We start from the raw sequence: 13,395 nt of genomic DNA, 5'->3' as shown, positions 1-13,395 counted from the left end.
CTTTTCAGCAAGTAGAGCCAAGCGAGAAGTCGGTGCGATGCGGTTCACCAGTGTTCACATGGGCAGCAGCCACCTGGCCCTCCCCAACCCAGTCGCACAATATGGAAAAAGAGTCTTACAAATAGGCAAGTCCACCTCTCATGGTGGGTGTGATCACACTTAATTTGCAGCGGGACTGTTTATATTGCTCACAGGTGCGAGCTCGATTCACATGCAAAAAGTTAAAACTTGATCAGTTTTTGATACCTTTCGTTTTCGTATCCCCCCAACTGCGAAGGGCTCAAGAACGAACATGGAGAGCCATTGCTTGAGCAAGTAACATAATCTGTCAAATACGGTCTCCATTTAAAGAGGTCCACAATGACGGATGAGCATTATCGGAGTTCTCGGCTACCATCATTGGTTCTATCACTTGTTTGAGAATCGTTTGGATGGAAGTGATTCAGGGCGAGCGAGGATAGCAAGCCCTTAATTTCCTGAACATGATCTGGAAAAGACATGAGCTGAAATTATATTACTACCTCAGAGGCGTGCAAAGTGTTATGAGATAATGGTAGCAACAGGGTGACTGAATATGATGCAATTTCTTCATGGGTGTGATGTTTTTGGTTGTCTGATTCTAGTGAACCGGAACTGTTCCCTGTTTTACTCCTTCCATTCCATGTCAGTGTTAATTGCCCTTTGTGTATGCCTAGATAAGACAATTTGACTGTAGCTCCTGTCAGTGAGAAAAAATGAAAGTGGGTTTTTTTTTTCATTTGCAGAACTCTGTTCTGTGTCTTCTTGTCTGCACTAGTAGCTTGTTTCTGCTATGTGCTTCACTTGGGGAAGCGAAAGAGTGACAGTTGTGTCTTCTATCTGTTTTTTGCCTCTTTGTGTGTTGTGTTTCTGCTGGATAATAATTTGCACGAACAAGGAAAGCATATGTCGTGGGGGCTGGTTTGTCCTCGAGTTAACACAACGTACCCACTTCTACTTGATTTGAGAGTTAAATGGTTGGTCCTCGCTTGAGGCGCTAGCAGGGAGTAATTAGGGCCACTATCCAGATCATCAAGTCTCAATCATTCATCAAAACAACAGTTTTTGTTTAAATGTTAATTGTTTAGAGCAATAGATCAAGTTCTCTGTTCCAAAGGGGATCAAAATAAAATCAATTAAGCACGAATTTTCAGGCTAGCTGTGTTTGTAAGGTGAGGCGACGTTTTAGAGTTCTGAACATTCGATGAAATCAGTACTGCTAACTCTTGGGAGGACGTTCGCCGGAAAGAATGAAGAAGCTTGGTCCAACCCACTGACGGAAAAAATCACAAAAAACAAAACAATAATCTATGTGAGGTAGACTCACTCAACAACAGACACGAAGCACTGAGCAACCCGAATCAGTTTCGTAGCAATCTTCTTACAAACTGGTAATGTTGTTGAGCAAAACTCATCGTGCCTCAACAATGGTGATGGTGTGCTTGTTTATGGACTGGAATCTGGGGTCGCCGTCGGTGGACGATGTATCACTCTCCAATAAGTGTCTTCTCCGGGAGTAGGCAGGCATCTGTGGCTCATAGAGGTTTGCGGCCGCGCTGCCGAGCATCTGGACGACGGAGAACATGGCGGGTCTGTCGGTGGCCTCGTCCTGCACGCAGAGCAGCCCCACATGGATGCACCTCATCACCTCATCCTCGTTGCATTGACCGTCCAGCGATGGATCCAATAACTCCAGCGCCTTCCCTTCCTTCCATAGCTTCCACGACTGCAGAACCATGGTGCCCAAATTAATTTTTGAAACCGTAACTTTATCATCTAGAAGGTATCAGAAACCAAAATGTATTGATGTGTTTTTTGGAAAGAAACGATTGAGATGCAACCCTGTAGAGTTTGATCCTGGATATGAATATGGACAGTGATGAGTTTCTCTTTTTTTCTCTCCTTAATTGGCAATGAAGGCAATTGGTTTAATTTGCACTTACATATCCAAGAAGGTTCAGGTTAAGTTCCTCATGCTGAAAGCGAGTCATCCTCTTTCCGCTCACAATCTCCAACACCAGTACCCCAAAGCTGAAGACATCTGATTTGATTGAAAATCTTCCTTCCATGGCATACTCTGGAGACATATAGCCACTGCAACCCAAAAGACTCAAAAGTTTGAGCATAAGACAAACTTGTTGAGAAAAACTGAATCATGCAACTGGAAAATGCAATTTGCTTATGGTTTATGTGCATAAATGAATCAAATTTCCCTGTATATGCACTATATGCCAACAAGAACTACATACACTTTACTAGGGATTAGACTTTTAAATCCCATATATCGCTTGAGGAGGAGTAAGAGTTCAATCTCAGATAAACTTTTGTTACCATGATCTGATAGCGGCTTAACTGACGCTCGCCTATTCGAAAAGGGAAGCGTATTTTTATCAAAGCAGATTCTGTGTTTAAGCCTCAAAAACCCAAATAAAGTGTTTGGATGCCAGAAAAAGCTACATGGCATACGGCTGGATCTCTCTATAAAACACAAAAGAGAAGGCAAAAAGGTATAAAAAGTGCTCCCCTGAACCGGTAAGATGAAAGTAATAGAAATTACACTTTTGTTTATAGAGAGAGAGAGAGTGCACTTACTACGTCCCCATCACTCTGCAGGTATTTACTTGAGATTGGTCAGCACCAAATATCCTGGCCAACCCGAAGTCGGAGATCTTTGGGTTCAATGTGGCGTCGAGCAGAATGTTGCTGGCCTTGAGATCCCTGTGCACAACCTTCAGCCGGGAGTCCTGGTGAAGATAAAGCAGCCCTCTTGCGATCCCCATCACGATCCTGAATCTCTTCCCCCAGTCCAATTGGGGAATCAATTTTTTATCTGCATATGAAATTTCACAAACTCTTTACATTCAGTATCACACAGAACGTGACTAAAGTCATGAACTCCACCGCTGAATTTTCGGTGTAGGTATTTCCAAGTTTTCTGTCATCTGAAGGATTAAACAGCATCTGTATCTATGATGCATAGACATATATTCTAAACGAAAAGAGATTGAATGATCGTAAGCAGTGGAAGTGGAACCAACCAAAGAGGAAAGCGTCCAAGCTTTTGTTCGGCATGTATTCATAGATCAGGATCTTTTCTTGCTCTTCAATGCAGCAACCAACAAGCTTAACTAGATTCCGGTGCTGAAGTTTGGCTATCAGTTTCACCTCATTCATGAACTCCTCTAGCCCCTGCCCCGAGCTCCTTGACAGCCTCTTCACTGCTATTTCCTGCCCTTCTGGTAACTTACCCTACATGGATCAAAACATTGCGACAGTGATCTTAGTAGGTTAAAATATGAAAGACAAGTAAGTTTCCAATGTTTTCTTTCTGTCTTCGTGGCTATGGAGCAAAAAAGAAAGTTTTCTGAAATGACAATTACTCTGTAAACTGGCCCAAATCCACCCTCCCCAAGCTTATTTTCATTGGAGAAATTACTTGTTGCATCCCTTACAGTGCCCAAATCTATCAATGGCAGCCCCTGTCCTGTCTCCTCCCCCTCTTTGTTGGGCAGGATGGTGTCAAACGATACACTGCAAGAGTTCATGCTGCTGCATGGCCTGTATGCTGTTGATTCACGTTTCTCTTCCTCTTTCGTCGACTCTGCCGAACACAGACAGGAATAGTTAACTACACAATCCGTAAAATTGCAGTTCTTATTACCATAAATTTAGTTTACTGCTTTCTACCAAGACAGCCACGTTCCTTCCTCTCATATCATGAAACAGCCATTAGCGGTCCCATCAACAATAATACTTCGTGGGGACGCTGGCTGTCTCCATATACAAGGGAGAAGTACTCGACCACTAGGATCGAGAGCGGCTGAACTTTTGGTGAGTAGATATTAGGTTCATAATGAAGACAGTGATTCGGTTTGAACATCTGAATCTGGAAATAAAATGTTTGGTTCAGATTAGACATAAGAAAAATATATGATCGATCCATGTGGACAACTAGTGTTCCCCACCACCGGCCACAGAATTAGACCTTTCGTCGGGATTAATATACATGACACGCGGGACGGACCCATGCTGGAGGTCAATATTGCTAATGGCTGTAGCATCATGACATTTTGGCCAAGCTGTAATGGAATCGGCTACCTTCTACATAATTCAGTTTTGGTTTCTTCTGGTGTTTAAAATTCAACCATGTCGCCGGAATCTTGTTGTCGAAATAGACCTAACTTCAACTTGAAGAGAAAAGGAAGAAAGCCAGAAAAAGTATTTTCATACGTATTCCGAGTCATTTTAGACTTTTTTAGGTGCATGACTCTGCCAATATATAGTTAATTAATCATCTGAAAAATGACCAAGGAAATATCAATCCCGGAAAGCGGATTATGCAGGTCATGGAGTCCCTTCAAATAAGGTAGCCGGCCAATCCTTTTCCCTAGTTATGCTTTTGCAAACCAGGCGGCAATTGTTTGACTCGTAAAATTTGATCAAGGCTACCACAAAAGTTAAAGCTTTTTAAAAAGTATGAATCAAGAAAGTTGCGTGTCTATCTTTGGTGTTAAAGTTGAGAATGACATTAGCACCTTAAAGATACCACTTCAAAATCAATTTCCCATACATGGTCCCAGTAACATTTCCTTGTCTCTTTTTTTTTTTTTTTTCTTTTAACCGGCCATATATTAGTGGGTTCTTGTTCAATTAAATCTCTTACTTTTATTTTTGTGAAAAATGTTCAACGTTGAGCAGGCAATTTAAATTCTACCATGAACCAAGTTATTTTTTTAATGAAGAACATAGTCATCTTAATGTGGAAATAAAAGAAAATGAACAAAAGAAAGGATATCATTACCTCTTGGCTTCCTCCTATGCCTCCACATAAAGTAGAAAAAAATGGCACAACATATTGCTACTATTGTGGAAATCACAACATAGATGGCCACTTTCCAAGGCTTAGGCTTCTTGTTCTCTGCTAATTAAAAGATTAATCATCCAGTTAGATTGTGAAAGATTGCAATACATATATATATAAATCATGAATTATCCGGTAACATGAAGAATGAATGGTGAGATTAATTTCCAACATCTCCATCATGCATAACGTTAAACCAATACCACTGTGATTATGACATATTCCTGGTGTCCACATCTTCGGTAAATGCTCCCATCATCTCAGTATGATCCCATGGGCCCAGGACTAGCTTTCCAAGATTAAACGTTTTCTCTAGTCTCTTTTCTTTGATTATTTATCACTTAATGAAAGTGATATACAAAGGAGGCTCGATCAATACTTTTTTTTTTTGGGGGGGGGGGTCATATTGGCGTATTTGGACTTTCACTAAAGAACAAACACATGCAAACAATGTGCTTTTCTATATTTTTCAACATTTAAAGTCAGTTTCTCGCACCCGTTAATTCCGACGGCCGGCCGGGCAACATGAGTACCGCCGGTCAATAAAAAAAAAGGCTGTTCGGTTTAGCTGAACATTTTTGAACTATAGATTTCGAGAAAAATCTTACGATCGAATCAACTGGCACATGGGGAGATCTTGCGATAGATATAAACGACGTCAACTATCTGGTGAGCAAATCGCGAGCGGGTTTTAGCAATAAATTAACGGCTGGTGGCTAATTTGGCGACAGCAATACCACGGACACAAATAAAAAACCGTTGGCTAATTTGTTCAACATAAATGTAAACCATGCATATGAATTCAATCATCGGAACATACGCACACCAACCTCTTTGAATACTTTTGGCCAATCTCAATCCACAAATTGAAAATAGTTTTCAATGCGTCGTTGTGTTCAAGAACCATGATTTGGATCAAGTGGACAACATAAATATATCAAGTTGCCTTGAATATATATTTACAACTGAAGTTTTGTTGAGTTCCCAAGATGCTTTAAACTTTTCGTTAATAAATCTATACGAGTCAACTACTATCTAATTTCACATTTCAAAAGAATTTCACTAAGCTGCATTCTTAACCTAATCAGGAACGAACAGAGAGTGATATGTCATTTGTAACTGCTGCTATTCTATATTATTAAATTACTGACAATATAACTTCCGCTTGTTAGATTATTTAAGATTGTATTTAACCAAATCAGTTTACTTATGTATGCATTAAATAAAAGAGAGAGAAAGAGAGAACGAATCGGTACCTAACTCGGAGCGGTCCAATCTGAGGTAGATGTCCACACCGTTTCCCGGACTGGGGAATTGCTGGATGTCCAGCAGGCGCCCAGTCCATATCATGCACTCCAAGTCCGGTGCATAAGCAAACGCAGTACACGAGCAATTATTCAGGCATACTGCTTGGCAGTCATCCTTACTCTGGATGGATCGGATCCACAGAGCTTGATCGGGTGGCTTCACTGCCGGAATGGTCAGAAACCCGCTGGAATCGGATCCCGGTCCGCTGCTGCTATTGCCAGCGCAGCCGACGGGGATCCTCCGAGCGCACCCACCGGAGCTTTGTTCGAACCCAGGCAAGCAGCTGCAGATGGAACTGCGGCTCGGGTCACATATACCAAATGCCCCACATCGGTTGTAGGAATCGCACTTGTTTGAAGGGCGGCCCCAGTAATCGAACCATTTCCCGGAACTCTCGTTCCACCGGTACTCTACAATGGATCCGGTGTAGTCCAGCACGAATCTCATCTTGCCGGCGAAGCTCGGGGAGACGGAGATGGAGAATTCGTCGCCGTTGGTCTCTGGATTGAACCCGAATATGTAGAAAGCCGACATGGTCGTCACTCCGGTGAAGGTCCGGCCCTTCAACAGACCGGTGCGCCAAATTGGGACCGATCCATTCCAAAGGTACAGCTCGGAGCTGTTGTGGTCGAGACCGAGCGAGAACTGACCCGGCGACGGGTCGGTGGCGCTCTTCCACGAAGTCCATACTAACGCCTGCTTCGTCGTCGTGTTCCGGGAAAATCGCATGTCGCGCAGGAACGTATCGGTCGGATGCCTGAAGCTTTCCCACAGCGGAACTCCGGTGCTGGCCTGGGTTATGACAAAATTCCCGGTGTCGTCGAGCCTCGCGAACGTGCCGTTAGGGGATGGCGTCGACACGCCGGCCGACCATACCGTCTTCCCACTGCCGTCAAGAATCACGGCGTCTCCGTTGTCGGACAGGACAAGAGCAGCGTCGGAGTCGTCGGCGGCGATGGGATTCTCTCTGTTGGCCACCCATACAACCGTTTGAGTGATGTTATAGTACCAGATGCCCAGATATCTCTGGTTGGAAGCACTACCTCTGGGTGTAAAGAAGCCCAGTTCGAATTCCTTCCCTCCTGAGATGATGGTCTGGTTCAGCTTCAGTTTTCCGCCAATCGAGAGAGAAGAGTTTTGCGCGTAGGAGGACGCCAATACCAGGATCCATGACAGAAGAACGAAAGAGAGGCCTGACGGAGAAGCGGCAAAGGCAATTCTTCTCATTCTTGTCAAGATTCTCATCTCAAAAGCGGTTCATGATCTGCCTGGCTAGCTATTGTCTTCAAATTTGATGCATCTACATCCACACTATTTGTTGCCGCGGTCATGTAATGTAAGGGACCTTGAGAACTATCTACACGCGCTGAAGATCAACATAAGGCATGCTAAACATGCAAATTAAAGAACTCGATGGCCTTGTTCGCCGTTAAAAGGAAAGACTGCGTGGAGCTTCGGGCATATAAGGGGCTGACGGGGGGAAAAAGAAAGGAAGGAAGGAAGGAAGGAAGGAAGGAAGGAAGGAAGGAGGAGGCACAAAGAAAACGAAGGGAGGAGGATGAAGTTGCGAATTGCATGGGATATAGCAGCCAGCGGGAGGGAAAAGGGCCCCACCATTCGCCGTTTCGATGGCCAGGTGGGCCCCGCAGAAGAAGCAAAAGATCGATGTCGCTCAAGTCAAAGCTGGTAGCTTGCGCTTGTGGTCAACGCGTGGGCGTGTTCGGTTTGACTCACCGGACGCACTGTGTGCCGTCTCGGCTCCACGGCTTCTCCTTTGTATATTGCATTTTTTCAGGAGTGGGTTGAACAAATGCCACGTTGCCCTTAAAGAAGAACTTTCGACACCGACGGCTGAGGTTTTAATTAATGTAACTTGGACTCAATTTGAAATATGACCGTCATGTCAGCGAGTTGATTTGTCGACTCAGTCAGTCTCAGTCGGGGAATCAGAGCCCAGTTAGAGTCAAATCAGGCCGAGTCAAGGGTGATTCAAGCCAACTTTGACTTGTGGCTAGGTTGACTCGTGGCCAATTGTTTTAGCGATTCGAGCTGACTCTAACAATTTTCGAGCCAACTTGACGAGTCAGCCAACTATGGTTGAAATAGAATTAGATTTCGGCCGCTTCAATGGGTTTTGGATCCAAACACTGATTGGTGAGGCCGTTGTCTGGATTTTGGATCCAAACACGAGCTTTCAGGCTGGATGTAGGAATCCACGTTCAGATTCAAACATTGGCCAATCCAACTTTAATCAGATTTTTCCAGGAGCAGTTGAATCCGAAGCGCCGAGAAGATCCCCTGGACAGTACACTTACTTTGGATTTGAGCAAAAAATCTGATTTAGTTGCTTTTATTCTTTCACATTGATGTCCAGCTTGCTTTTATTTTGATGTCCGAACGTTCTGATTCGGACACGATTTATTTATCTTTATCTGCCGAATATCCATCGGTTTAGTTCACATATAGGTGTAGGCTCTGCCTCTAAATGTGTCTTTTTTCCCATCCTGAAGGTCCGACATTCATCAACGCCATCTGACTTAGTGGTGCAATTTTTGTCGAACGATTCGTTCCCTAACAAAGATTTTCCGTTGAATAATCTCTTGTTCAAAAACGTCAGAATTACTAATTCTAAGTAGAAATGTTTTGGCAGCAGTGATTTGAAAATTATCTTGACATATTGAGCACAAAAATGTAAAATTTCAAAGGTGAACCGCTTTTGTGAATCACTCAATTGTTGAACGGCTATCTGTAATTCCATGTTCTTCTCTTGAGGAGCTTATCGTTCATCTTAAACTCATTAATGCCTTCGTTAATCTAGCAATCCTTCAATCTCCATTAATTTCTCTAAGCAGCCTTTGTTGAATTGGTTCCGCAAAAAGACACTCTGACGCATTAATGTTTTTGAGAAATAAGTCGCAACAGCTGTTATGCTCCTTTTTTTTTTTTTTGTTAATGTAAATCTAGATGAGACCTGCAATCGAGTGAGAATTTGATACTCAGTAGGATCCAGGTTTAGTCTCACTATTAATGGACACTCGGTTATGATCCAAATCTCAACTGGATCTTGTAACCAGATAGAAGTTGTAGGATACTTGCTGCAGTGTTGGATATTTGACTCGAATCCGAGCCGTTTAAGTCGATTTACCAAGTGTGCTTGATTCAGCCGATGAAAAAGAGTATCTGATCTGAGTTTAAGTTTGCATCCAGAACTAGAGTTCAGATGATCTTGACTCGAACGGGTTCGGTTTAAGATGGCCGTTGTGGAACGATTCAAAATGAAAGGCTTCATCCATGAAGTTTAATCTTTTTTTTTTAGTTTCCTCCAATCTTCTATATATTAGTTGAAACGTTTACTTCAACTCATTAGATTATTTTGTGGTAGTAGTTGCAAATGCTTTGGATTTATCTGCCCACAATGTACTTGTGTTTTTTTTTTTTTTTTTCATGAGGAAGATGCTTCAATCATCCTTGATTCCTACCCACCCACCAATTTCAACACAGTAGAGATGAATGAAGCAGAAACACAAGCCAAATGGAAGTTATCTAATTAAACAAAGACATAGATATGAATGATATTTTTACAAGTTGGAGCTTGATTTAACCAGGCTATAATTAAGCTGACCAGGGTTTTTTTTTTTTCTTTTTCGTATTAAAATTGGTTATTAGGTTTGTTTGTTTGTTTTTTCTCTTTAAATATCAAACAAACTGGATGATTTGAAAGAGCGAACTGGATTTAATTAAAAATTTGAATACCGTGATTTCTACTAAATTAAAAATAAAAAGTACAAAATTAAGAAAAATGAAAGTAACATTACCAACAAAAGTCGACCTCGAATAATGATACAAAACCGCCTTTTAGTTTCTCTAGCGCCTTTGAGTGTCTAATTACCCCGCAAGCACCATGGGTGCTATTCTATATGCATTCAGTTATATTTATATGACTTAAGGCACAAATTAAATTGTATAATATTTCAAAATAGCAGCCTTAATGCTTTCTCGAATTATAAAATTCAAAACAGTATATTCATTGAAGTTTCAATGAGTTTTCATCCCCATATTTTCATATACTTTGCATCTATTGATATGTTTTAATTTATATGAAACAGCTTAAAATATTGGTAGGTGCACATGTAACATAGAATTGAGTATCAGCGGGCTGCCGAATGTTGCCAGATATCTAAATATTTAAAAGCTATGGGTAAATGCAGTATAAAGAACTAGTATATATACCGTAAACCTAATGCTTGCATGGCACTTTCAATGCAGACAGCTGGATTTCAATATCTCTGTCTCTCTCAGAGAGATAAAAACTAATCCTACTGACAGATGCAATATAAATGGGAAATTAAAAAAAAATGAAAATGGGATATCTGGGATGAATTTTATGAGATGAAGAAGACAAGATAATTATTTTTGGTACTTTACAAAACGTATTTTATACTTCCGATCTAGTCCTATAGATATCAATCTTTTGTAAACTGGTACGTATCAGCCGCCTTACTTTTAAGATTAAGAACAGAATCAATATTTTTTGGCTTAAATATGTCGACAGCTACATGCGAAAGTGGAGGAAAGTTTCTATCGCGAGTTAGATTGCTTCGAGAAACTAAACAAGTTGAGAGCAATACATTGTGGAGTCGAGTGACTCGGTCTTTTGTTCCTCAGAATTATGATTTAAGAAATCGAATGATATCGGTGCACTTGACAACGGCCAACAAAGTTAAAAGAAAGAAGAAAAGAGAACAATAGTTTAACCTTATGAACATCCAAGTGATCATTAAAAATTCGAACAGTTTAACCAAATCGAGAAAGAAGACGAAAGATTAAAAAAAAAATAAAAATAAAAAAGGCCACCTTACAGGACTTTGGAGTTTCCAGTTAACAAATTTGTTTGCTCTTTCCAACTTTGCGTTTCATTTCTACTTTCTTTTTCCAAAAAATTAGACATGCATTGGGTAGTTTTTTAAGAAATCAGACATGCTATGGAGAACTTATGGAAACTTAAACCCTACTGTTCAAAATTTTTCACAAAACTAAAGAATGTTTTGTAAAATTTTCTTGAAGTAATTTCTGAAAGAAGATTATGCAACTATACCTATCTAAAACAAGTTATTTCAATGAGCTTGAATAATTGAATCTATAGTTTCAAAATTCTATTACGCGTCACGGATATGCACAAGTTGTAAGTATTCCCAGAAAGGGATTCATATTGCATAAGTTAGTTTGTGGTCTCGTTCGACAAATTGCCATCACATAGTTAAGTTGCGGCCTCATGTATTAGTCAGGATTAATTTATTAAGTTGGACTGATTTTACAAGGAGAAAACATATGAACAAGACAGTAAAGGAGAAGCCTTTTAATGCCCGGAAAACTTGACTATCAGTCCTTAATTTCCTTGAGAAAGAACACCTACCAAGGTATTTAATATTGAAAGTAGTGCTTGAATTTATCAGAGACCATTCCTTTGGTGGCCCTTGTGATGAAGACGGAAAGGATCAAAGAGCCCAGCAAATCACGGTGCTTGTACACAGACAAAAAAATATTGGCATTTACTCATCTTATTCCCATGTTACTAGAACCTGTAATTGTTCTGTAATATGTTAAAAAAATTGAAGCAGATTCATCAAACACTTTAAATAAGTGTTCTAAGTGTTTTATATATGAAGATTCATGGAACAGTTACAGACTGATCCCTCCGAGCGGAAACAAAGATACGGAAAAATGAACGAGGGGAATTGTATTCACATTTTTTTAACTAGTGCCCCCAACAGTGAGTTATCATGAACACAGATTTTCAAAAAGGAGTATCTTCTGTCTCAGCATTAACACTGGTCGTACTTCTTAAAATCGTGAGAATGTCGAGCGTTTCACCAAGTAGAAAGTCTGCAGCATACATGGAACTGGAATTCTTTGTTTCTCCCTGGCCTACCGAATCAGAAAGGATCAGTGCAGAAAAAATCAGTACATTAATCGTTTAGAAAGTGATCAGAAATTAAACCAAAAGTGATCTCACAAGAATTTCTTATCAACATGGTAATTGAACAGTTAAAATCCGTTGCTTTGAGAGGTAAAATAGCTGAATCGTTGGGCTTCAATGTTGTGGGAGAGACCCTTTTCACGAAACGTTTCAGGAACTAATAAATTGCACACGTGAGTTTACATATATACGAGGAAATGCACGTATAATATGCATTAATAAGAAAAACACCCAAACAGAATGAGCTAATTATAATTCTACGCTGGCTGGGCCAAGATGAAAGAATTCATAGTCTGAGTTTACACAAGATAAACATTGTTTAGGAGTGCTTTTAACAGGAAATTAATTACAGTGAGTGCTGTTTATCCATACAAATTACTCGTATGACGAGATGCACGAGCTTTTACTTATATGTACGTGTTCCTCGTGGCCCAAAAGGCATTGAATCTGTATCTAACTTTCAAGGAAAGAAAAAGATAAAAAAGATCTTCGAGTCAATGGCTTCACTTATCTGAACCCGTATTACATTACAGATCATGGGATTTTAACTTTCGGAATTTTTCTTTAGCAAACCAAATTAGCGTGAGTTGCCACCATTTTTTTTCCCGAAAGAATCCAACCCATTCACATTCGCAAGATAATATCGGGTTGGAAAAAATTATAAGAAGCATTAGATTAAAGAAAAACAGCTTAATTTCCGTGACATTTTCTGCCTTGTATCTTCTACTAAGAATTACCTCCTCTGTTTAAACGCACTTCTTTTTCACTTCAGTAAAGTAAAAAATGTCAGAAAAAGAAAAAGGAAACCTTGCTCTTCAACTCTTAAATGCGGGTAGGCCTGTGGCACCTTTCCTGTAAGCCTCATTTATGAGGAGGCCAGAGAAAAGGAAAGACATTTACTGTTGCTTTCCCGTCCCCGTTGTGCGCAAATTGTCTTCTGTGGACCTAAAAAAACAGGGCACGTCAAAGCTCGTGCATCTCGAGTCTTCTTCCCTTTCTTCATCAGGCACTTCGCTATGAATTCTCAAAATCCCAGAGTTGTTCTAGTGTTCAGAACGAGCAACAAATTAACGGTTGACTTGTTCTTGCATTCTCCATGGGTGCACTTCTGAAAGAGTCACCTAAGAAGTTGATCGATCTGAGTCTGGGATGATATCATGATTGTCGACTCTTTAAGCAACCTGCGATCCTGCCACACTTGAATCGCAAAATCCATGTGTACAGATCAGTT

General features: G+C 40.6%; 1 protein-coding gene across 1 annotated transcript; it reads right to left on the bottom strand.

Annotated features, from left to right (window-relative positions):
• Positions 1-1,297: 1,297 nt before the first annotated feature.
• LOC116255752 (G-type lectin S-receptor-like serine/threonine-protein kinase B120) lies at positions 1,298-7,727 on the bottom strand. Its single transcript, XM_031631717.2, has 7 exons — positions 6,136-7,727; positions 4,820-4,936; positions 3,399-3,619; positions 3,057-3,267; positions 2,611-2,848; positions 1,962-2,112; positions 1,298-1,744 (listed from the first exon to the last, which is right to left on the bottom strand). Exons 1-7 carry the CDS (start codon positions 7,430-7,432, stop codon positions 1,430-1,432), a joined length of 2,550 nt encoding a protein of 849 aa, XP_031487577.1. The 5' UTR covers positions 7,433-7,727; the 3' UTR covers positions 1,298-1,429.
• Between the last annotated feature and the right edge of the window lie 5,668 nt (positions 7,728-13,395).

Source organism: Nymphaea colorata, chromosome 1 (assembly GCF_008831285.2).
Source record: "Nymphaea colorata isolate Beijing-Zhang1983 chromosome 1, ASM883128v2, whole genome shotgun sequence".
Lineage (NCBI taxonomy): Eukaryota > Viridiplantae > Streptophyta > Magnoliopsida > Nymphaeales > Nymphaeaceae > Nymphaea > Nymphaea colorata.
Note: the sequence above shows the minus strand (reverse complement) of the source record. Positions and strands in the feature narration are given on the sequence as shown.

Excerpts from the sequence above, each read along its gene's own strand:
- LOC116255752 (XM_031631717.2), bottom strand. The coding sequence starts at position 7,432 with ATGAGAATCTTGACAAGAATGAGAAGAATTGCCTTTGCCGCTTCTCCG. Across the intron at positions 2,849-3,056 it reads CTTGGACGCTTTCCTCTTTG|ATAAAAAATTGATTCCCCAA; the intron begins GTTGGTTCCACT and ends TTTCATATGCAG. Across the intron at positions 1,745-1,961 it reads ACCTGAACCTTCTTGGATAT|TCGTGGAAGCTATGGAAGGA; the intron begins GTAAGTGCAAAT and ends ATGGTTCTGCAG.